Source organism: Bufo gargarizans, chromosome 4, assembly GCF_014858855.1.
Source record: "Bufo gargarizans isolate SCDJY-AF-19 chromosome 4, ASM1485885v1, whole genome shotgun sequence".
Lineage (NCBI taxonomy): Eukaryota > Metazoa > Chordata > Amphibia > Anura > Bufonidae > Bufo > Bufo gargarizans.
Window position 1 is genome coordinate 36,805,842 of NC_058083.1, and position 24,454 is coordinate 36,830,295.

At 45.1% G+C, this 24,454-nt stretch overlaps 1 protein-coding gene across 2 annotated transcripts in view; it reads left to right on the forward strand.

Moving 5' to 3' along the window:
• LOC122935953 (cytochrome P450 2K6-like) overlaps positions 1-24,454 on the forward strand; it is a 213,291-nt gene that overhangs the window by 122,968 nt on the left and 65,869 nt on the right. For both annotated transcript variants that reach the window (XM_044291918.1, XM_044291919.1), the window contains one exon: positions 3,769-3,910. In XM_044291918.1, the coding sequence (XP_044147853.1) occupies positions 3,769-3,910 (142 nt within the window). The remainder of the gene's footprint in view (positions 1-3,768; positions 3,911-24,454) is intronic.

Here is a 24,454-nt window from a genome sequence, read left to right on the forward strand (position 1 = left end):
GTGGATTTCTGCGTGCAGACCGGCAAGAAGGGCAGGGGTGAAGTGCGGGTATAAGAAGATGTGGAGTATGATGAGGTCCTAGACCCCACATGGAATCTAGGTCATGCGAGTGACGTGTGCAATTCGGAGGAAGAGGTGGTGGTCACACAGCGCCAGCCGCACAGCAAAAGAGGGAGAAGTGTGCAAAAGCAGAGTGGCCGTCCCCTAGCCAGTAAGCCTGCTACTGCCCACCCAGGGACTGAGCACACCAAAGCCAGCTCCAAGGAGTTCTCTGGCATGACAGTTCTTCAGAAAATGTGCTGACAACAAGATTCAAGTGGTTTGCATGCTGTGCAATCAGGGCCTGAAGTGAGTCATAAATGTTCTAAACCTGAGCACCACCTGCATGACCAGGCATCTAAAATGCAAAGCACAATCTGCAGTAGAGTACACACCTGAAAAACCACAAAAGATCTCAGGCTCCTCCTGGTTCCTCTTCTGCTGTTGTCTCGGCCTCTTCCTCCCCCTCTGGAGTGACAGTGGCACCTTCCACCCCGCAAACAGAGGATGTGGCAGCAACATCACACCTCCACCACCTTCACCATCACCAAGCATCTCCACACTGTCCCATGGAAGCATTCAGCTGTCCATCCCCCAAACACTGGAGAAAAAGAGGAAGTACTCCCTACCCACCAGCAATCCCTGGCCCTGAATGCCAGCATTTCCAAATTCCTGGCCTTTGAAATGCTGTCATTCTGTCTGATGGTGATGGAGACTTTGAAAAACCTTATGGCGGTGGCTGTCCCACAGTACATGGTTCCCAGCTGCCACTACTTTTTCAGGCAAGCCATCCCTGCCCTGCACAACCAAGTGGTGGATAAAATCAGGAGTGCACTGAGCAACTCCATCTGTGGAAAGGTCCTCATAACCACCGATACGTGAACCAGTAAGCACGGGCAGGGACATTATATCTCCCTAACTGCACACTGGGTAAATGCAGTGGTGGCTGGGCCTGAGGCAGATAGCAGTTTGACGCATGTCCTTCCACCACCAAGGATTGCAAGACGTTTCTCGTTGCCTCCTCTTCCTACTCCGCTTCCTCGTCTATCGCCTCCTCAACAGGGCAGCGTAACACCTGCACCACCAACTTCAGCACAGCCAGGGGGAAAAGACAGCAGGATGTTTTGAAACACATCTATTTGGGGGAAAAACCCCACACTGCGAAGGGGCTGTGGAGGGGCATGGAACAACAGGCCGATGAGTGATTGGTGCCAGTGAGCCTCAAGCCCGGCCTGGTTGTGTGAAATAACGGGCGAAATCTCGTAGCAGCTCTGGGCCCAGCCGGTTTGATGCACATCCCTTGCCTGGCGCATGTGCTGAATTTGGTGGTGCAGGGGTTCCTGAAAAATTACCCCGATATGTCAGAGCTGTTACAGAAAGTGTGGGCCTTCTGTGCGCGCTTTCGTCAGTCTCATCCTGCTGCTGCCCGCCTGTCAACGCTGCAGTGTAACTTCAGCTTTCTCTCTCACCACGTCATATGCGACGTACTAACCAGGTACGTGCTGGAGAGACTGTGCGAGCAGCAGCTGGCGATAGTGGAGTTTCAGCTGCAGCACGCACGGGTGAGTTGCTCTGCGGAACAGCACTACTTTGCCACCAACAAGTGGGCCTCCATGCGGGATGTGTGTGTCGTGTTGCGCTGTTTCGAGTACTTAACCAATATGGCCAGTGCCGATGATGTCGTCTTCAGCGTTACTATCCCACTTCTCTGTCTCCTTGAAAAAACCCTTCAGGCGATGATGGAAGTGGATGTGGCAGAGGAGGAAGAGGAGGAGGAAATTACCCTAAAAACAAGAACCACTGTATGGGTGTGTGTTACGGGATATCCTGCGGCTATCCTTGTGGCCTGACACAAACAGAAACCCTAACTAACTAACTACAGGCCTAGTCTCAGTCTCTAGGTGCCAACATGGTGATGAGGTGCGTGCGCGATCTTACTGACCCGGGTCTGCTTTGCATCCGCTGGTGACTCTGAACAGAACAAATGTCTCTCCAACCAGCATGCGGTGCCACAGTGTATGTTTCTTTGCTCCTCTGCTCTCATCAGCATTCCTGGCAGCAATCCTCCTTCCTCTAGACAAAATCAGAATCTTGAACACGATCAGCTTCACTTAGCTGAAGCTCTAGTCACTGAGGGATGCTCTCATACCTGAATGCCGTCAGATTCTCTGCTCACACAGTCCCTTAGTTTCACCTCCCTCTAAGATGACTGCTCTCTCCATCTCTTCTCTCCAGACTCTGTGTAAACCCCACCTCTCCCATAAATATGGACATACACTCACCTAAAGAATTATTAGGAACACCATACAAATACGGTGTTGGACCCCCTTTTGCCTTCAGAACTGCCTTAATTCTACGTGGCATTGATTCAACAAGGTGCTGATAGCATTCTTTAGAAATGTTGGCCCATATTGATAGGATAGCATCTTGCAGTTGATTGAGATTTGAGGGATGCACATCCAGGGCACGAAGCTCCCGTTCCACCACAACCCAAAGATGCTCTATTGGGTTGAGATCTGGTGACTGTGGGGGCCATTTTAGTAAAGTGAACTCATTGTCATGTACAAGAAACCATTTTTCCAGTCTTCAACAGTCCAATTTTGGTGAGCTCGTGCAAATTGTAGCCTCTTTTTCCTATTTGTAGTGGAGATGAGTGGTACCTGGTGGGGTCTTCTGCTGTTGTAGCCCATCTGCCTCAAGGTTGTGCGTGTTTTGGCTTCACAAATGCTTTGCTGCATACCTCGGTTGTAACGAGTGGTTATTTCAGTCAACGTTGCTCTTCTATCAGCTTGAATCAGTTGGCCCATTCTCCTCTGACCTCTTGCATTAACAAGGCATTTTTGCCCACAGGACTGCCACATACTGGATGTTTTTCCCTTTTCACACCATTCTTTGTAAACCCTAGAAATGGTTGTGCGTGAAAATCCCAGTAACTGAGAAGATTGTGAAATACTCAGACCGGCCCGTGTGGCACCAAAAACCATGCCATGCTCAAAATTGCTTAAATCACCTTTCTTTCCCATTCTGACATTCAGTTCAGGAGATTGTCTTGACCAGGACCACAACCCTACATGCATTGAAGCAACTGCCATGTGATTGGTTGACTAGATAATCGCATTAATGAGAAATAGAACAGGTGTTCCTAATAATTCTTTAGGTGAGTGTATATGTGTAGTCTGTAGCTGTGTTTAGGAAACAGCAGCATCTTGTGGCCAAACAGCAGAATGTCGGTCCAGAACATTTAATTTAATCACACAGTGTTCAGACAAGGAGAGCTGTTTCACCATCTCACATATTCTATATTATTTTATGTCATTTTCATATCCACATTTGTTTGCAGGCCAATTGTCCTGCTCATACCCCCATTTTGCTTCCTTTCGCAGCCCTCTAGCACTTACTGTGACTATTTTACAGCCATATTAGTGCGCCAAAGTTCGGGTCCCCATTGACTTCAATAGGATTCAGGTCCCCAACCTGAACTTTGACATGAAGTTTGGCCAAACCCGACGAATCCGATCATCTACGGGTCCGCTCATCCCTACCTATGACATAGTATGCCAAGTCCAGGATATATTGGGGAGTGTCCTAAGTGAAGGTTTTTCATCTAAGATGTCCATAATCCCTAAAAGTGCACATGGATAGGGATTATTTCCATGACCCCTTTAAGAATACAGTATATTGTACCAGAGTGCTGATTACTTCCTTTGTATACCAATTGATTTTTTTTAGGAAGCAGGAAACCCTCACTCGTATTTCCACACTAAGAATTTAACACAAGTTGTCAGAAGCTTGTTTGCAGCAGGAATGGAGACAACGTCCACCACACTGCGCTGGGGCATTCTCCTGATGATGAAATATCCAAAAATTCAAGGTAAAAATTGCACATGATTTTTTTGCTAAAATATTGGCCACAAGATATCTCCATAATAGATAAAGGTGTTTTTTTTCTTTGGGTATCCACTAAAGCACTGCTTTATGTGTTCAATGTGTTCACCCAAAACATGCGACTCCCAAGCTTCTATATCCCCATGAAAATACTTTTTCCCTATGCTTTAGTGGTCCTTCCTTAGACACATTGCATGAGTCTCAAATTACCATCTGCATAAATGATAAATGTTCATACAGGTTTATACACAATAAAAGAAATGGTAAAAAAATAAAAAAAATAAATAAAAGATTTTCTTAAAATCACAGTACCAAAACTCACAGCACCCCTGCCTTTGTATCACCATGATTATTCTTTTTCTTTGGGTTTTATAAGTCCTCAGAGACAAACAGTAGCATTGAAACGAGTGCTTGAGATCTCCAAACCTGAAAAATTCTTTCTTATGGGTCCCTATGACATTTTTTTACTTTATTCTCCAGTGATCATATTGTTTAATAGGTATGGATCCAAATTACAAGCAGCATCAACATACATATACATAACTACTATAGTTCTAGTCATATGCAAAGAGGTATCTTCCAAGAAAGAGAAGCATCTCGCCAGCACCACCTTTTGGAAGTGGCTCCATATATTTTCCAACAATTCATGGTATTTGACATGGGAATATAGCCAGGCCAGATATCCATTCATAGACAGTTGTTTCGGGTTGCTTGCTCCTCATTAGTACAGAGTAGGAATCAGGCTGGCTCAGTGTCATGCCTTGAAAGCTGCTTAGAGCTGAATCTCTTTCTAGGGATCAGTTCTGTATGGATACTTGCTGGACATACTCTATGGCAGAGGTGCACAACCCATGGCCCGCGGACAAGATGCGGCGCCCAGAGCCATGGTTTGCGTCAGAAATACAGCTGATCGTGCGATCAGCTGTATTTCTGCCCGGAGTGCCGCACAATTGCCAGATTACAGCTCCTGCTCCTACACTTTAGCAGGAGCAGGTCGGTTCCTCAGCTGTCAGTGAAAGTGGGGCAGCCGAGGAGAAGAGGTTTATCAGGACTTCTGCCTTCTCCACAGATAGGTGAGCGGCGCGCTGAGCAGTTTAGACTCGGTGATCACGTGATCGCCGGGTGTCAGGGGATGAGGAGTGCATAGCCTGATCAGCTCTGCCCTGTGCAGTAGCCTGGTTTCGCCTGTAACTGGGGCTCCTTTGGATGCTCCAGTTACAGTGGAAACAGTGCAAAAATAAATAAAATCTGTGTCCCTATAGGTCTTTTATGGACCTTTTGGGGACAAATTATGTGGCAAACATATATAAAAAGTTTAAAAAAAATTGAAAACATCAAAAAAATACTAATAAAAGGAAATAAAAAGGCGCAAAAAAAAAGACAGTGTCCCCCTGAAAATGTTAGCAAAAAAATTACCAAATAAATAAATAAAATACAGGCAAAAGAAAACAATAAAAAGGAAAGTGCAAAATTAAATTGTTCACTGTCCCTCAACTGTCTTTTTAGGACCTCTTGGTGGACATATTATGTGGCAAAAAGATATTTTAAAAATAAATAATAAAGTGATTATAAAAAATAAATTAATACAAAATAAATAAAATACAAATAAGGCTACTTTCACACTAGCGTTCGGGGCTCCGCTTGTGAGTTCCGTTTGAAGGCTCTCACAAGCGGCCCCGAACGCATCCGTACTGCCCTAATGCATTCTGAGCAGATCCGCTCAGAATGCATCAGTCTGGCACCGTTTGTCCTTCGCTCCGCTCAGCAGGCGGACACCCGAACGCTGCTTGCAGCATTCGGGTGTCTGCCTGGCCGTGCGGAGGCAAACGGATCCGTCCAGACTTACAATGTAAGTCAATGGGGACGGATCCGTTTGAAGTTGACACAATATGGCTCAATTTCAAACGGATCCGTCCCCCATTGACTTTCAATGTAAAGTCTGGACGGATCCGTTTGAGCAACTTTCACACTTAGAATTTTTTCTAAACTATAATGCAGACGGATCCGTTCTGAACGGATCCCATCGTCTGCGTTATAGGAGCGAATCCGTCTGTGCAAACACCAGACGGATCCGCTCCGAACGCAAGTGTGAAAGTAGCCTAACAAGGAAAAAAAGGAAAATGTGCATATTGAATAATAAAACGATCCAACATATATAGTGAACTAATTATAATAATTTGCATATTTAAATAATGACCGATAGTTTGAATAAAAATGACTGGAAAAAAAATTGTACAGTATCCCTCTAATAATACTGAAAAAAAAAATATTAAACAGTCCTCTGTCATGTAATAAAAAGCTGCAAAAGTTATTTTGGTAGTCCAACAAATAAAAAAGTTACAAGTGTTTGAACCACGTGATCTAAATAAAAAAATAGTGACTGGTCATTAAGGCCGTTTCAGGCCTGATCATTAAAGGGTTAACAGATAAGTGCTTTCCTGGCTAGTAAGGCCTCATACACACGTTCGTATCGTGTTTTTTGGTCCGCAAAACACAGATACCAGCCATGTGTGTTATGCATTTTGTGGAACGGAGTAACAGGAGTGCTGTCCGCATCTTTTGCGGCACCATTGAAGTGAATGGGTCTGCATCTGAGCAAAGAATGCGGTTTAGATGCAGACCAAAACAATGGTCATGTGCATGAGCCCTCAGGGAAAGTGCTTACTGGTTGCTGCAGGGCACCTACAGGGTACAGTATATCTGTGGGTGCAGCAGGCGGTAAGAACCAATGAGCGCCATCCTCTGCCGTGAGGGAAAGTGTTTACCTGTTACTGCAGGGCCCCTATAACTGGGGGCAGAAGGCGGTAGTAACCAGTGAGAGCCGTCCTCTGCAGTGAGGGAAAGTGCTTACTGGTTATTCCATATAACTGGGGGCAGGAGGCGGTAATAACAAGTGAGAGCTGTCCTCTGCAGTGAGGGAAAGTGCTTACCTGTTACTGCAGGGCCCCTATAACTGGGGGCAGAAGGCGGTAGTAACCAGTGAGAGCCGTCCTCTGCAGTGAGGGAAAGTGCTTACTGGTTATTCCATATAACTGGGGGCAGGAGGCGGTAATAACAAGTGAGAGCCATCTGCTGCAGTGAGGGAAAGTGCTTACTGGTTATTCCATATAACTGGGGGCAGGAGGCGGTAATAACCAGTGAGAGCCGTCCTCTGCAGTGAGGGAAAGTGCTTACTGGTTATTCAATATAACTGGGGGCAGGAGGCGGAAATAACAAGTGAGAGCCATCCTCTGCAGTGAGGGAAAGTGCTTACTGGTTATTCCATATAACTGGGGGCAGGAGGCGGTAATAACCAGTGAGAGCCGTCCTCTGCAGTGAGGGAAAGTGCTTACTGGTTATTGCAGAACCCCTATAACTGGGGGCAGGAGGTAGGAATAACCAGTGAGCGCCGTTCTCTGCAGTGAGGGAAAGTGCTTACTGGTTATTGCAGAACCCCTATAACTGGGGGCAGGAGGCAGGAATAACCAGTGAGCACCGTCCTCTGCAGTGAGGGAAAGTGCTTACTGGTTGTTGCAGGGCCCCTATAACTGGGGGCAGGAGGCAGGAATAACCAGTGAGCACTGTCCTCTGCAGTGAGGGAAAGTGCTTAGTGGTTATTGCAGGGACTCTATAACTGGGGGCAAGAGGTGATAATAACCAATGGGTACCAGCCTCTGCAGTGAGGTAAAGGACTCATTTGTGAATAGGAGCCAGGAAGGTAATGTCGCCACTTAAAGGGGTTCTCCGGGAATTAATAAAATGAAAATACAGATGGAGTAGAGTTAACACTCCAGATTTCTGAGTCGTGTTATCTAATCTGAGCAAACACCTTCAATTGCTTTTCAATGGCTTTTGTCTCAAGATAACGCGATGAGTTAAGAAATTTGAGTTAAGAGCTGGAGTGCTAACCCTGCTACATCTGTACTTAAATATTAATTTATTATAAATATATTCCCAAATATCTTTCATTAGTTATAATGACAAAAAGTACAGAGGGGAGGGTGTGGATAATGAGCAGCAGCTATTATATGCAGTCTCCATTACCACAGCCCACAGTCTGTCCTGTCTCTCCTGTATGTACTTCATGTCTCCTCGTGAACTTGATTCCTACAGAGATTCAGCTAAAGATCTTATCATCTGTATTCAGAATTAGAGATGGCCTTGCGGTTCGCCCGGCGGTCGTTTTGCGGCAAACTCTGCTCGTTCGCGGTTCGCCGAACGGGCTAACATATGAAGATGTCCGCCGGCGCCATATTATTTTACACTGTGAAGAACTTTGACCCATGACACATCCATCAGGTGGTACAGGACAGCCAATTGAGACGTTTCAGCACATGGACACACCCCCTACACTATAAATAAACCTGATCTGGGCGCCATTTTACATTCAGTCTTTTGCCAGTATAGGGAAAGGTTGCTGTGTGGAGCAGGGACAGGCTGTTAGGGGCACCAAACGCTAGCTAATAGGGCCACAAAAGTCCTTTTAAGGACTTGTATAGGTGTGCTATCGATAGATGTGACTTACTGAGGGGTGCAATATAGAAAGTATATTATAGTGCATTTGTATTGTGCAGCAGTTGTGTGCAGTTCTGCTGCGATACTGCAGCTATACAGAGTGCCAAACGCTATTGGAACAAATTATTTCTACTGGTGTGATATACCAGTTGCCCCCAAAAACACTGATTGAAGCAGGGGTGTTATATATCAATTATATACTTTCTATATTGTGCAGTGGGGTAGTGCAGCATTGGATTGCGGTTTTGCTGAGTTACCTCAGCTACAGATAGTGACAAACGACATTGGAACATATAATTTCTACTGGTGTGATATACTAGTTGCCCCCCAAAAAAAAAAAAAAATGATAGAAGCAGGGGTGTTATATACCAATTATAAACTTTCTATATAGTGCATTTGGGTAGTGCAGCATTTGTTTGCGGTTTTGCTGCGTTACCTCAGCTACAGATAGTGACAAACGACATTGGAACAAATAATTTCCACTGGTGTGATATACCAGCTGCCCCCCAAAAAAATGTAAATAAAAAGTGGGGGACGGTAAAATTGTTATTCAGTGACAGCATAATGTACCTAGAGCCACATAATCACAATTTCTTTTATGGCCGGTGAATGCCTAATTTTTAAGGCCCGTACTCCTGTGGCATAAAATAAAAAAATTCTAGGCTCCAACAGGGCACATTTCAGAGACGCATAAAACTGTCCCCTAATTAAAATACATATTTTTGTTGGAATTTTTGCCATTGAACCCCCTCTAGTATGTTACTGTCCATGTTGTGGGACTATTTGTACACTTCTACTAAGTATTTAGTGGCTGCAAATATGAGCTGAAGATTTTTCAGGTTCGTCTGCCATTAAAGTGAATGGGACCTGCCACAAACTTGCAATTCGCGAACATTTGATCACGTTCGCAAACCGTCCCGGCCGATGTTCGTCCATCACTATTCAGAATCATAACCCCTGGTAGGTAGAGCAAATAGGATGTTGAGGCAGCTCTTTAGCTCAGTGATGTGAAGTAACTTGTCCTGCTGTGTGATTAGGACAGATTTTGTGTGGACTAACAGCACGGCAGCCATTTTGTTTCCCCTAATGATTGCTCCCTAGACAACATAAGCCATTATAAATAATTAAAGATATTTGGAAATATATTTATTATAAAGTAATATTTAAGTATTTTCATTTTCTTAATTCCCGGAGAACCCCTTTAAAGGATTTTTTGACAAGTTTCTGGAGCAGGGTACCTGAAACCAAAGATTCATAGTTTCCTGCTCCATGCTGACCTCGCTGTATCCATCTGCCGATCCTGGAGCACCTCTCCAGTTTCAGCGGTGAAACGCAGCTTGTGGCCACATCACAGCTGAAGCCAGTCATTGGCTGGAGCGGTGCAAGTGACTATACCCATAGCCAGCCAGATGTAAACAGCGACGGAGGATGGAGATAGTGGTAGCAGGGAGCAGTAGAGTACGAACCTTCTGTTTCAGTGCCATGCTGCAGGAACGTGTTAAAAAATCCTTTTTTTATCTGGAAATATCTACGTTCCTATTACAGTGCACGATATTCAGGACAATTACTGGGAACAAGTCTTCATAAGAACATTCCTGATATCTGTCCTTTATCAGTGATGAGCGGAAGAAGCAATATTCGAATTGTGATATTTTGCGAAAATTTGGGCGCATATTCGTCATATATTCACAAATCTGAGAAGTCGTTATCTCCAGTCATTATATTCTTGATTGCAAAAATCGGCAATCGGAAAATTCATGATAAACATTCACGATCAACTTTAGGAGTAGTTCCTAAAGTCAAAGATATTGCAGCCTTCTCATTGGACACAAGCAAGAAGCAGTGAGGGATCATGTGTACTGATGAAAAAAAATCTAGAATATTCGCGATAACGAGATACAGTGCTGCCCATAATTATTCATACCCCTGGCAAATTTTTACTTAAAGTTACTTTTATTCAACCAGCAAGTATTTTTTTGACGGGAAATGACATAGGTGTCTCCCAAAAGATAATAAAACAATGTACAAGAGGCATTGTCTGTGAAGGTTTTCATTTATCCAGATCATGGTATATTTGTAAAGAATAAATCAAGGCAACTGGACTTACTGTAGATTTCTTGAAAACGTTTCACTCGTTCTTCCAACAAGCTTTCTAAATTCTTAGTGACTGTACAAGAATTCTCTGGGAATAAATATGTAACTGAATCAACATCTGGTAATTATACCCAGCATGGGGTCAAAGGTGTTGATTCCATTATCCTAATTGGAGTCAGTAGGTTATAATGACCTCCCAGAAAAAGGTGTCAAGACAGCATTGTATGTGGCAGACAATAGATGTCTAACCCCCTGCCTCTATTTAAGCTTGGCTTTTCCATTTTCATGTGACCTCTGACCCCATGCTGGGTATAAATACCAGATGTTGATTCAGTTACATATTTATTCCCAGAGAATTCTTGTACAGTCACTAAGAATTTAGAAAGCTTGTTGGAAGAACGAGTGAAACGTTTTCAAGAAATCTACAGTAAGTCCAGTTGGCTTAATTTATTCTTCACAGATATACAAGAGGCATTATTATGGAAAAAAAAAAAACATTTCTCAGCTTTTATTTACATTTGAGCAAAAAATACAAGATGTTCCGCACTGTGGAAAATCTCAGAGGACGTGGTCGGAAGCCAAAAGTGACACCTGTGCTGGCCAGGAGGATAGTTAGAGAGGTGAAAAAGAATCCAAGGATCACCACCAAGACCATCCTGGTGAATCTAGGCTCTGCTGGTGGCAATGTCTCAAGGCAGACAATACAACGGACACTGCACACTGCTGGGTTCCACGGATGCAGACCAAGGAGGACGCCACTTCTCCAGATAAGGCACACAAAAGCTTGCTTGGCCTTTACAAAAGCTCATCTGGACAAAAAAGAAGACTTCTGGTCTTCTGTGTTATGGTCAGATGAAACAAAAATTTAATTGTTTGGTCACAATGATGTTTCCTTTATTTGGTGTAAAAAAGGAGAAGCCTTCAACCCAAAGAACACCATCCCCACTGTGACTGCTGGTATCCAGGGAAACAGGGGGAGGGGGTATCACCTTTAACTTACCCTTGGCCCCTTTCCCAACCTTGACCCATAACAAAAGACACCGACAACTGTATGACTTTATTGCTGGGTGGTGATCGGCCACAGCTTCTTTATTAACCACTTAAGGACCACAGGTTTATACCCCCCTAGTGACCAGGCCCTTTTTTACAAATCGGCACTCCACAACTTTAGCGGTTTATTGCTCGGTCATGCAACTTACCACCCAAATTAATTTTACCTCCTTTTCTTCTCACTAATAGAGCTTTCATTTGGTGGTATTTCATTGCTGCTGACATTTTTACTTTTTTTGTTATTAATCGAAATTTAACAATTTTTTTGCAAAAAAATGACATTTTTCACTTTCAGTTGTAAAATTTAGCAAAAAAAACGACATCCATATATAAATTTTTTGCTAAATTTTTTGTTCTACGTGTCTTTGATAAAAAAAAAATGTTAGGGTAAAAAAAAATATTGTTTGGGTAAAAGTTATAGCGTTTAAAAACTATGGTACAAAAATGTGAATTTCCGCTTTTTGAAGCAGCTCTGACTTTCTGAGCACCTGTCATGTTTCCTGAGGTTCTACAATGCCCAGACAGTAGAAAACCCCCACAAATGACCCAATTTCGGAAAGTAGACACCCTAAGGTATTCGCTGATGGGCATAGTGAGTTCATAGAACTTTTTATTTTTTGTCACAAGTTAGCGGAAAATGATGATTTTTATTTTTTTTATTTGTTTTCTTACAAAGTCTCATATTCCACTAACTTGTGACAAAAAATAAAAACTTCCATGAACTCACTATGCCCATCACGAAATACCTTGGGGTGTCTTCTTTCCAAAATGGGGTCACTTGTGGGGAATTTATACTGCCCTGGCATTCTAGGGCCCCTAATGTGTGGTTAGTAGTTTGAAATCAAAATGTGTAAAAAATGGCCTGTGAAATCCGAAAGATGCTCTTTGGAATGTGTGCCCCTTTGCCCACCTAGGCGGCAAAAAAGTGACACACATCTGGTATCGCCGTACTCAGAAGAAGTTGGGGAATGTGTTTTGGGGTGTCATTTTACATATACCCATGCTGGGTGAGAGAAATATCTTGGCAAAAGACAACTTTTCCAATTTTTTTATACAAAGTTGGCATTTGACCAAGATATTTATCTCACCCAGCATGGGTATATGTAAAATGACACCCCAAAACACATTGCCCAACTTCTCCTGAGTACGGCGATACCAGATGTGTGACACTTTTTTGCAGCCTAGGTGGGCAAAGGGGCCCACATTCCAAAGAGCACCTTTCGGATTTCACCGGCCATTTTTTACAGATTTTGATTGCAAAGTACTTCTCACACATTAGGGCCCCTAAATTGCCAGGGCAGTATAACTACCCCACAAGTGACCCCATTTTAGAAAGAAGACACCCCAAGGTATTCCGTGAGGGGCATGGCGAGTTCCTGGAATTTTTTATTTTTTGTCACAAGTTAGTGGAATATGAGACTTTGTAAGAAAAAAAAAAAGAAAAAAAAAATCATCATTTTCCGCTAACTTGTGACAAAAAATAAAAAATTCTAGGAACTCGCCATGCCCCTCACGGAATACCTTGGGGTGTCTTCTTTCCAAAATGGGGTCACTTGTGGGGTAGTTATACTGCCCTGGCATTCTAGGGGCCCTAATGTGTGGTAAGTAGTTTGAAATCAAAATGTGTAAAAAATGACCTGTGAAATCCGAAAGGTGCTCTTTGGAATGTGTGCCCCTTTGCCCACCTTGGCTGCAAAAAAGTGTGACACATCTGGTATCGCCGTACTCAGGAGAAGTTGGGGAATGTGTTTTGGGGTGTCATTTTACATATACCCATGCTGGGTGAGAGAAATATCCTGGCAAAAGACAACCTTTCCCATTTTTTTATACAAAGTTGGCATTTGACCAAGATATTTATCTCACCCAGCATGGGTATATGTAAAATGACACCCCAAAACACATTCCCCAACTTCTCCTGAGTACGGCGATACCAGATGTGTGACACTTTTTTGCAGCCTAGATGCGCAAAGGTGCCCAAATTCCTTTTAGGGGGGCATTTTTAGACATTTGGATCCCAGACTTCTTCTCATGGTTTCGGGCCCCTATAATGCCAGGGCAGTATAAACACCCCACATGTGACCCCATTTTGGAAAGAAGACACCCCAAGGTATTCAATTAGGGGCATGGCGAGTTCATAGAAATTTTTTTTTTGGGCACAAGTTAGCGGAATTTTCTTATTTTATTTTTTTTCTCACAAAGTCTCCCTTTCCGCTAACTTGGGACAAAAATGTCAATCTTTCATGGACTCAATATGCCCCTCACGGAATACCTTGGGGTGTCTTCTTTCCGAAATGGGGTCACATGTGGGGTATTTATACTGCCCTGGCATTTTAGGGGCCCTAAAGAGTGAGAAGAAGTCTGGAATATAATTGTCTAAAAAATGTTACGCATTTGGATTCCGTGAGGGGTATGGTGAGTTCATGTGAGATTTTATTTTTTGACACAAGTTAGTGGAATATGAGACTTTGTAAGAAAAAAAAATATATATATATTTCCGCTAACTTGGGCCAAAAAAAAATTCTGAATTTACAGGGGGGGGGGTGATCAATGACAGGGGGGTGATCAATGACAGTGGGGTGATCAGGGAGTGTATATGGGGTGATCACCCCCCTGTCACTGATCACCCCTCTGAAAGGCTCCATTCAGACGTCCATGTTTTTTACAGATCCACGGATACATAGATCGGAACCGCAAAACACATACGGACGTCTGAATGGAGCCTTACATGGGGGTGATCAATGACAGGGGGGTGATCAATGACAGGGGGGTGATCAGGGAGTGTATATGGGGTGATCACCCCCCTGTCATTGATCACCCCCCTGTAAGGCTCCATTCAAACGTCCGTATGCGTTTTGCGGATCCGATCCATGGATGCGTGGATCCGTAAAACACATATGGGCGTCTGAATGGAGCCTTACAGGGGGGTGATCAATGACAGGGGGGTGATCAATGACAGGGGGTGATCAGGGAGTGTATATGAGGTGATCACCCCCCTGTCACTGATCACCCCCCTGTAAGGCTCCATTCAGACGTCCGTATGCGTTTTGCGGATCCGATCCATGGATGCGTGGATCCGTAAAACACATGCAGACGTCTGAATGGAGCCTTACAGGGGGGTGATCATCCCATATTGACTCCCTGATCACCCCCCTGTAAGGCTCCATTCAGACGTCCGTATGCGTTTTACGGATCCGATCCATGGATGCGTGGATCCGTAAAACACATACGGGCGTCTGAATGGAGCCTTACAGGGGGGTGATCAATGACAGGGGGGTGATCAATGACAGGTGGTGATCAGGGAGTGTATATGGGGTGATCACCCCCCTGTCACTGATCACCCCCCTGTAAGGCTCCATTCAGACGTCCGTATGCGTTTTACGGATCCGATCCATGGATGCGTGGATCCGTAAAACACATGCAGACGTCTGAATGGAGCCTTACAGGGGGGTGATCATCCCATATAGACTCCCTGATCACCCCCCTGTAAGGCTCCATTCAGACGTCCGTATGTGTTTTGCGGATCCGATCCATGTATCCGTGGATCCGTAAAAATCATACGGACGTCTGAATGGAGCCTTACAGGGGGGTGATCAATGACGGAGGTGATCAGGGAGTCTATATGGGTGATCACTCCTCTGTCATTGATCACCCCCCTGTAAGGCTCCATTCAGACGTCCGCATGTGTTTTGCGGATCCGATCCATGTATCAGTGGATCCGTAAAAATCATACGGACGTCTGAATGGAGCCTTACAGGGGGGTGATCAATGACAGGGGGGTGATCAATGACAGGGAAGTGATCAGGAAGTCTATATGCGTGATCACCCCCTTGTCATTGATCACCCCCCTGTAAGGCTCCATTCAGACGTCCGTATGCGTTTTGCGGATCCGATCCATGTATCCGTGGATCCGTAAAAATCATACGGACCTCTGAATGGAGCCTTACAGGGGGGTGATCAATGACAGGGGGGTGATCAGGGAGTCTATATGGGCTGATCAGTGGTTCATAAAGGGTTAATAAGTGACAGGGGGGGGGGTGTAGTGTAGTGTAGTGGTGTTTGGTGCTACTTTACTGAGCTGCCTGTGTCCTCTGGTGGTCGATCCAAACAAAAGGGACCACCAGAGGACCAGGTAGCAGGTATATTAGACGCTGTTATCAAAACAGCGTCTAATATACCTGTTAGGGGTTAAAAAAATCACATCTCCAGCCTGCCAGCGAACGATCGCCGCTGGCAGGCTGGAGATCCACTCGCTTACCTTCCGTTCCTGTGAGCGCGCGCGCCTGTGTGCGCGCGTTCACAGGAAATCTCGGCTCACGCGAGATGACGCCTATTGGCGTTAGCGTAGCCTGGGAGAGCCGCCGCGATGACGCCTTTCGGCGTTAGCGCGGCGCCAAGTGGTTAAAGCGGCAAACCTTAATAAACCATAATATCGGAGCGATATGCCAAAGGCTGAACTCCCAGCGGGCAAGTTAAACCGTAATCATCCGAGCTGTCTGCCAACCGCTGGACTCCCAGCGGGCAGTTACTCCATCTGCTACCACCATATCTCCGCTGTACTCAAATGCCGCCAGCTGTGACTTCATAAACTCTACCAAAATTCGCAGCTCTCCAAAGCCGTAATCATCGGAGCAATATCCAAAACCGCTGGACTCCCAGCAGGGTCTCTTAAGAATAGAAAAAACAAAACAGAATAACCAAGTATCCATAACTGATCAGAACCGTGCACCTCGACCCGCTTCCCAAGAATAACTGCAAAGGGAGGGAGGGAGGGCCAATCTGCTTCCACTTGCAAGAGGAAGTGACCAGGACAGAGAGGAGGTATATGTGACCTTCAGGATTTCCTGCACCGCCCCCATCCTGTCTAAGGAGGATCCCCAGTGAATTAACCCTCAATGACTCTAATCTGCCACCTACTTAACCATTACTGAGACGGGGCCAGATTCTTAAATGCCCCTAAGGGGAAAAGGGGGGGGGGGGACCATCAGTCCCTAAGCACCCTCCCTATACAGTCAGGCGCTTTCCAGACTGCTGGTATCCAGGGAAACAGGGGGAGCGGGTACCACCTTTAACTCACCCTTGGCCCCTTTCCCAACCTTGACCCATAACAAAAGACACCGACAACTGTATCACTTTATTGCTGGGTGGTGATCGGCCACAGCTTCTTTATTAAAGCGGCAAACCTTAATAAACCATAATATCGGAGCGATATGCCAAAGGCTGGACTCCCAGCGGGCAAGTTAAACCGTAATCATCCGAGCTGTCTGCCAACCGCTGGACTCCCAGTGGGCAGTTACTCCATCTGCTACCACCATATCTCCGCTGTACTCAAATGCCGCCACGGAGGAGGCCCGTTCTCCCAACGGGGCTCCGACCACCACCCAGCAGAACTGAGTCTGTTTTAGCTCTCGTACAGGCCAGAAAAGGAATTGTCCAAATAAACCCAAAAAAGAAGACACCATCAGGTCCCATTAAAAACCAAGGCCAATAAGGCCCGTGATGAGAGCATAGTCCAGCCACTATCCAAATCACTAGTCAGACCACACATGGAGTACTGTGTATAGTTCTGGGCTCCTGTAAACAAGGCAGACATAGCAGAGCTGGAGAGGGTCCAGAGGAGGGCAACTAAAATAATGACTGGAATGGGGCAACTACAGTACCCTGGAAGATTGGCAAAAAAGGGCTATTCACTGTAGAAAAAGACGACAGAGGGGAGATCTAATAACTGTGTATAAATATAACAGGGGTCAGTACAGAGATCACTCCCCCCATCTGTCCATCCCCAGGACTGCGACAAGGGAAACACTCTCTGTGTCTGGAGGTAAGAATGTATTTTCACAACATAGAAGAGGATTATTTACGGTAAGAGCAGTGAGACTATAGGACCCTCTGCCTGAGGAGGTGGCGATGGTGAGTTCACCAAAAATTCAAGAGGGGCCTGGATGTATTTCTGGAGTGTAATAATACCACATGCTATAGCTACTAGAGAGGGGTCGTTTATCCTGAGGACTGTAACCACTACACTATATAGCTGCATCTTCCCGTTAACAGTGCCGAACTACCGCCCCTTGATCTCTACCTGTGTATTATATTCATAACGCCTTCCATATATGGCCCAGAACAACCCACCCGGGAGATAACCACCAACTACCCTACTACCAACTTCCTGAAAAAGAAAGGGAAAATCATATGTCAGGACACATGAGGTCCAGAGCTCTGGAATAGACAACGGGGCATTACCACAGCGCGGGTCACCAGCATCACCGCGCCTCCGGCGGAACTCTATAGCAACCACCTCCGGAAGGAGATATGACCACCTGAAATCCAGGATCCCTGTCCAAAAGACTTCCACCTCTCGAAAAAACCAAAGAGCGTCCACCAGCCTCTGTTCCACTCTCTGCACCGCACAGAAGATATACGAAAGCAAGCCATCGAACCGCTTCTGAAAGAAAAAACAATTAGCCCGAGCCACAACACGCAAAAGAGGATCGCACTACTAGACACAGAATAGTTATATTTCATCCAAAAGTATTTTTTTTTTTGTAATTTTTTTTTTTTTTTTTTTTTTATACTTAAAAGCCAAGGTAAATTGTCAAACCATAGTGCACTTGGAAAGAGTAAACTGATGGCTCACTGTGATTGATCACGCTAGGTGCTCTGGACGAAGAGAGCCACCCCTTGCTCTGGAGAAGGTAAGATACATGCATAAAATTCAAAAGCAACTAACAAAACAATATCCTTAATCGATGAATACTCGATTTTTTTGGAGACCTAGATGTTTCTCACAATTAAAGTCCCAGTGTAATAAGCCCATATCATATGGCTTTAGCTGTGTCCCACATCAAAACATAGATCCGAACGGGGAATGAAAGGCTGCAGTTTAACTGTGTAACTCCATGAATGGTGTTATATCAAGGCTCCACCCTGAGCGACGTCTACGAACGGACCTGGTTATCCGTTTCTGGCTGACCATTAAGGTATACCTGCAAGTGCTACTACTGATTCCGCCATATCCACTCAACAAGGGGCAGCCCTGCTTCGTACAAACCATGTGGCACCAGTAAACTAATACTGCCCTCCTGGCAACCAACCCAGCTGGACTAGAATAAAGTCTCTTGTACTGCTAACATCGTGTTCATCTCCCTTGGATTCGACCCTACTGGATCCCACCGCACTGTAACTCCTGTAACACTGGACATGAGGCAAGTGCATCACCCCCAAGCTGCCCACCTGCACAGACATGTTATAAGCTCAGCAGAACTGCCCAGGTATCAACCATACCAACGGAACCTTGGGCCGGTGGACCCGTACCGTAGACTGCAGAAAGAGAAAACCGTAATTGCGGCTGTGATGATATGAACTCACAACCATTTACATTAAAGGAAGGTCCATAGCCACGGGCTATAGAGCTGAATGCTAGAGGGATTACTACTACTGTGCCTCGCCTCCGTATATGTGTACTAACCATGTCCTGTATGTCATTGTTGAAAGCCCAAATAAAACACTTTTTTTTTTTTTCCTTTTTTTTTTTTTATACACACGGCCTAGTGCCCGCAGATAGGAGCATAACAGGCAGTACTACTTTTTTATTTTTTTTATTTTTATTACTACACTCCACGCTGAAAGGAAAATTGAGAGAACACCCGGCAGGACTGATCTATCCTGAAAAACATCCGCAAAAAAGGCCAGCCAATAAACAAGACACAAGATAGAAGCAAGGCTTCTCATGCAGGAGAATACCAACATACATAATACATTTATATATAGATCAAACCAGTTTATTCATTTATATATGTATTTTATTTATTTTTTACATTTATTGTAATATATATATATATTCCAATTTATTTTTTATTTTTTTATTACCCTAGAATTACATTGCTAAATCATTTATTATTAGTATCATTTCATTCTTTTTAATCACGTTTTATTAAATTTTTTATTTTTTTTTACATATATATATATATATATATATATACAGGGAGTGCAGAATTATTAGGCAAGTTGTATTTTTGAGGATTAATTTTATTATTGAACAACAACCATGTTCTCAATGAACCTGTCACAACCAGACAGCTGAGAAGCTCTGACAGAGGCCTTTCAGAACCTCCTCTTTGAGTTTCTGTGTTGTGGCATTCAGCTCCTCCTCTCCTTAGCCTCTCTCAGCTGTCATGTGTTGGACTAATTGCTTCCTTTTAAATTCTTCCCCAGAAGGCTTTTCTGGGCGGCTTATATTTCTTCCTGGAGTATGTGTGCATGCCCATCTGGTTCTCCTCTCCTCTACAAAGTTAAGTGTTAACTGTTATCTGTTATTTTCTGTTTGCTGGATCCCAGGTGACCCTGACTCCCTCCGTGTCTGGTGTAGGGAGCCGGTGGTCGTGTCCCCTCACTATTGTAGGGTGCTCAGGGGTTATATAGTCAAGGTACGTGGATATGCATACCTCCACCATTCGGATCTATGCATAGGCTAAGCAGCCAGGGAAAGTGCCAGGTCTTCTACAGGGGTCTCCCTTTTGTTCCTTAGCTGTTGGATCCAGCGAGTCATTTATGCATGTTGTTTTGCCTTGTTACCTGTACACATTCCGTGACATTATAAGCCGCCAAAACCGTTTTAAGCATGGATCCGGTTTCACTTTTGGCTGAACGCTTCCAGGGTCTTTCATTGGAGGTAGCTGACCTCCGTAAGACTTTTTCTCAGCTTCAAGTGACCGGTTCAGCTTGCGTTCATGGAGCTTGTTCTGAGCCTAAGATTTCGCTCCCGGATACGTTCTCCGGGGGTAGTGAGAATTTTGTGCGTTTTAGAGAGGCTTGCAAACTCCATTTTCGCCTTCTTCCCCTTTCCTCTGGAGATGAGGAACGGAGGGTGGGGATCATTATATCGCTGCTCAGAGGTAACGCTCAGTCCTGGGCCTTTTCGCTGCCGGAGGGGGCACGGCCTCTCCGTTCAGTGGATGAATTCTTTTTAGCCCTGGGTCAGATATATGATGATCCGGATGGTATTGCTCTGGCGGAGTCTAGACTACGTCTCTTATGCCAGGGTAAACAATCCGCAGAAATATACTGCTCAGAATTTCGGAGATGGGCAGCTGATACTGGTTGGAATGATGCTGCACTCCGAAGTCAATTTTGCCATGGTCTTTCAGAGGGATTGAAAGATGCATTTGCCTTTCATGAAAGGCCTATTTCTTTGGACTCTGCTATGTCTCAGGCCGTTCGTATTGACAGGCGTCTTAGAGAGAGAGGAGAGATCTCTCCTTCATGTCATACTCGGTCCCAGGACTGTGCAGTGGTCCCATTCTGTGCGCAGGGGTCTCAGTCACTGTCAGCCCCTTCTGAGCAGGAGCCCATGCAGCTGGGGTTGATTGCTTCTGACAATAGAAGATTCAGCCCGCATGGGACGGTTTGTTTTTGTTGTGGAGGTATTAATCATTTGGCAAATATTTGTCCCTCTAGGAGATTCAGGCAGTTCTCTGGGTATAATAAAGAAACAAAGAGGAAAAAATCTTTGAAAAATGTTCCGTCTGTTACTATTGGCAGGGTTGAGGCGGAAATTGAAGGTTTTCCGTTTGCTTGTAGTTCCCGTTTTGTCCTGCCGGCTAGGGTGGCGCTAGAGAGCAAGAACATTTTTTGTGAGATTTTTGTGGATAGTGGAGCAGCGGTCAATCTCATTGATAATCAATTTGCGATAACTCATGGTTTCCAGGTGTGCGCTTTGAGAAAGGATATTCCGGTTTTTGCTATCGATTCCGCTCCACTTTCTCAGAAATCATTAAAGGGCATAGTTCACAATATCCGTTTAATTGTGAGTGATGCTCATGTTGAGGATGTGTCATGTTTCGTCCTTAGCGGTTTGCCCACCCCTCTGGTGTTGGGGCTGCCCTGGCTCACTAAGCATAACCCCACCATTGATTGGCAAGCGAAGCAAATAAATGGTTGGAGTGACTTTTGCAGAGAGAATTGCCTCATGACATCTGTTTCTGAGGTTGCTACTAAGACTATACCATCTTTTCTCTCTGAATTTTCGGATGTCTTCTCTGAGAGTGGAGTTCAGGATTTGCCCCCGCACAGGGAGTACGATTGCCCTATTAATCTCATCCCAGATGCCAAGCTGCCTAAATCTCGTTTATACAATCTTTCCCAACCTGAGAGGATCGCTATGCGTGCTTATATCTCTGGGAGTCTGAGAAAGGGACACATACGACCCTCGAAGTCACCTGTTGCCGCTGGTTTTTTCTTTGTTAAGAAAAAAGATGGTTCTTTAAGACCTTGTCTGGATTTCAGGGAGCTGAACAATATCACAATTCGTGACCCTTATCCGCTTCCTCTGATCCCGGACCTATTTAACCAGGTTGTTGGGGCTAAAGTCTTTTCCAAATTAGATTTAAGAGGGTCATACAACCTGGTCAGGGTCAGAGAAGGGGACGAATGGAAGACGGCCTTCAATACCCCTGAGGGCCATTTTGAAAACTTGGTTATGCCTTTTGGTTTGATGAATGCCCCAGCCGTTTTTCAGCATTTCGTGAACAGCATTTTTTATCATTTGATGGGAAAATTTGTATTGGTGTATTTGGATGACATTTTGATTTTTTCTCCCGATTTCAAAACTCATAAGGAACATTTACGTCAGGTCTTGCTCATTCTGCGGGAGAATAAATTATATGCGAAACTGGAAAAATGTGTGTTTGCGGTTCCAGAAATTCAATTTCTGGGGTTTCTTCTCTCCGCTTCTGGTTTTCGCATGGACCCCGAGAAGGTCCGCGCTGTGCTTGAGTGGGAGCTTCCTGAGAATCAAAAGGCGCTGATGCGTTTTTTGGGCTTTGCCAATTATTACAGGAAGTTCATTTTGAATTATTCTTCTATTGTTAAACCACTCACTGATATGACCAGAAAGGGGGTAGATTTTTCTTCTTGGTCAGTAGAGGCGCGTAAGGCTTTTTCTGATATCAAGGAGAGTTTTGCTTCCGCTCCCATCTTGGTGCAACCTGATGTTTCGTTACCCTTCATAGTTGAGGTTGATGCTTCTGAGGTGGGTGTGGGGGCGGTCTTGTCTCAGGGTTCCTCTCCTGCCAATTGGCGACCATGTGCCTTTTTCTCAAGAAAACTCTCCTCCGCAGAGAGAAATTACGATGTGGGAGATAGGGAATTGTTGGCCATCAAGTTGGCTTTTGAGGAATGGCGCCATTGGCTAGAGGGAGCCAGACACCCTATTACCATATTTACTGACCATAAAAATCTGGCCTACTTGGAGTCAGCCAAGCGTCTGAACCCGAGACAGGCCAGATGGTCGTTGTTCTTTTCTAGGTTTAATTTTGTTGTCACGTTCCGCCCTGGAGTTAAGAATGTGAAGGCAGATGCCCTGTCACGTTGTTTTCCGGGAGGCGGGAATTTTGAAGACCCGGGTCCCATTTTGGCTGAAGGTGTGGTGGTCTCTGCTCTTTTTCCTGAATTGGAGGCAGAGGTGCAGGCAGCCCAGTCAGAGGCTCCTGATCTTTGTCCTCCTGGGAGGTTGTTTGTGCCTCTCGCTTTAAGACACAAGATTTTTAAAGAACACCACGATACGGTCCTTGCTGGGCACCCGGGGGTAAGAGCCACACTGGATCTCATCGCTCGGAGATTCTGGTGGCCTGCGCTTCGTAAGTCGGTTGAGGGTTTTGTGGCAGCCTGCGAGACTTGCGCTCGTGCCAAAGTCCCTCATTCACGGCCATCAGGTCCTCTCCTTCCCTTACCCATTCCTTCCCGTCCTTGGACACATCTGTCCATGGACTTCATAACGGACCTGCCTCGTTCCTCGGGGAAGACTGTGATTCTGGTGGTGGTGGACCGTTTTAGCAAAATGGTGCATTTCATCCCTTTTCCTGGTTTGCCCAATGCTAAGACGCTGGCGCAGGCATTTGTTGATCACATTGTCAAATTGCACGGTATTCCTTCAGACATAGTCTCTGATAGGGGCACGCAGTTTGTTTCCAGATTCTGGAAGGCTTTCTGTTCTCGCTTGGGGGTTCGGTTGTCATTCTCTCCTGCTTTCCACCCGCAGTCGAATGGTCAGACAGAGCGCGTCAATCAGAATCTGGAGACATATCTGCGTTGTTTTGTGGCGGAGAATCAAGAGGATTGGTGTTCTTTTTTGTCCCTTGCTGAGTTTGCTTTAAATAACCGTCGTCAGGAGTCCTCTGATAAGTCACCATTTTTTGGTGCATATGGGTTTCATCCACAGTTTGGGACTTTCTCGGGAGAGGGGTCTTCTGGTTTACCTGATGAGGACAGATTCTCCTCGTCTTTGTCATCTATTTGGCAAAAGATTCAAGATAATCTAAAGAGCATGAGTGAGAGATATAAGCGTGTGGCTGATAAGAGACGTGTGCTTGGTCCGGACCTGAATGTTGGTGATCTGGTGTGGTTGTCTACCAAGAATATCAAATTGAAGGTTCCCTCCTGGAAGTTGGGTCCTAGGTTTATTGGGCCTTACAAAATCCTGTCTGTCATCAATCCTGTTGCATACCGTCTTGATCTTCCTCAGACTTGGAAGATCCATAATGTTTTTCATAAGTCCTTATTGAAACCTTATGTTCAACCCATTGTACCCTCGCCTTTGCCTCCTCCTCCGATTATGGTTGATGGGAATCTTGAATTTCAGGTCTCTGGGATTGTGGATTCTCGTCTTGTCCGCGGTTCTCTTCAGTACCTTGTTCACTGGGAGGGGTATGGTCCTGAGGAGAGGATGTGGGTCCCAGTGACGGACATTAAAGCCTCTCGTCTCATCAGGGCTTTCCATAGGTCCCATCCTGAGAAGGTGGGTTCTGAGTGTCCGGAGTCCACTCGTAGAGGGAGGGGTACTGTCACAACCAGACAGCTGAGAAGCTCTGACAGAGGCCTTTCAGAACCTCCTCTTTGAGTT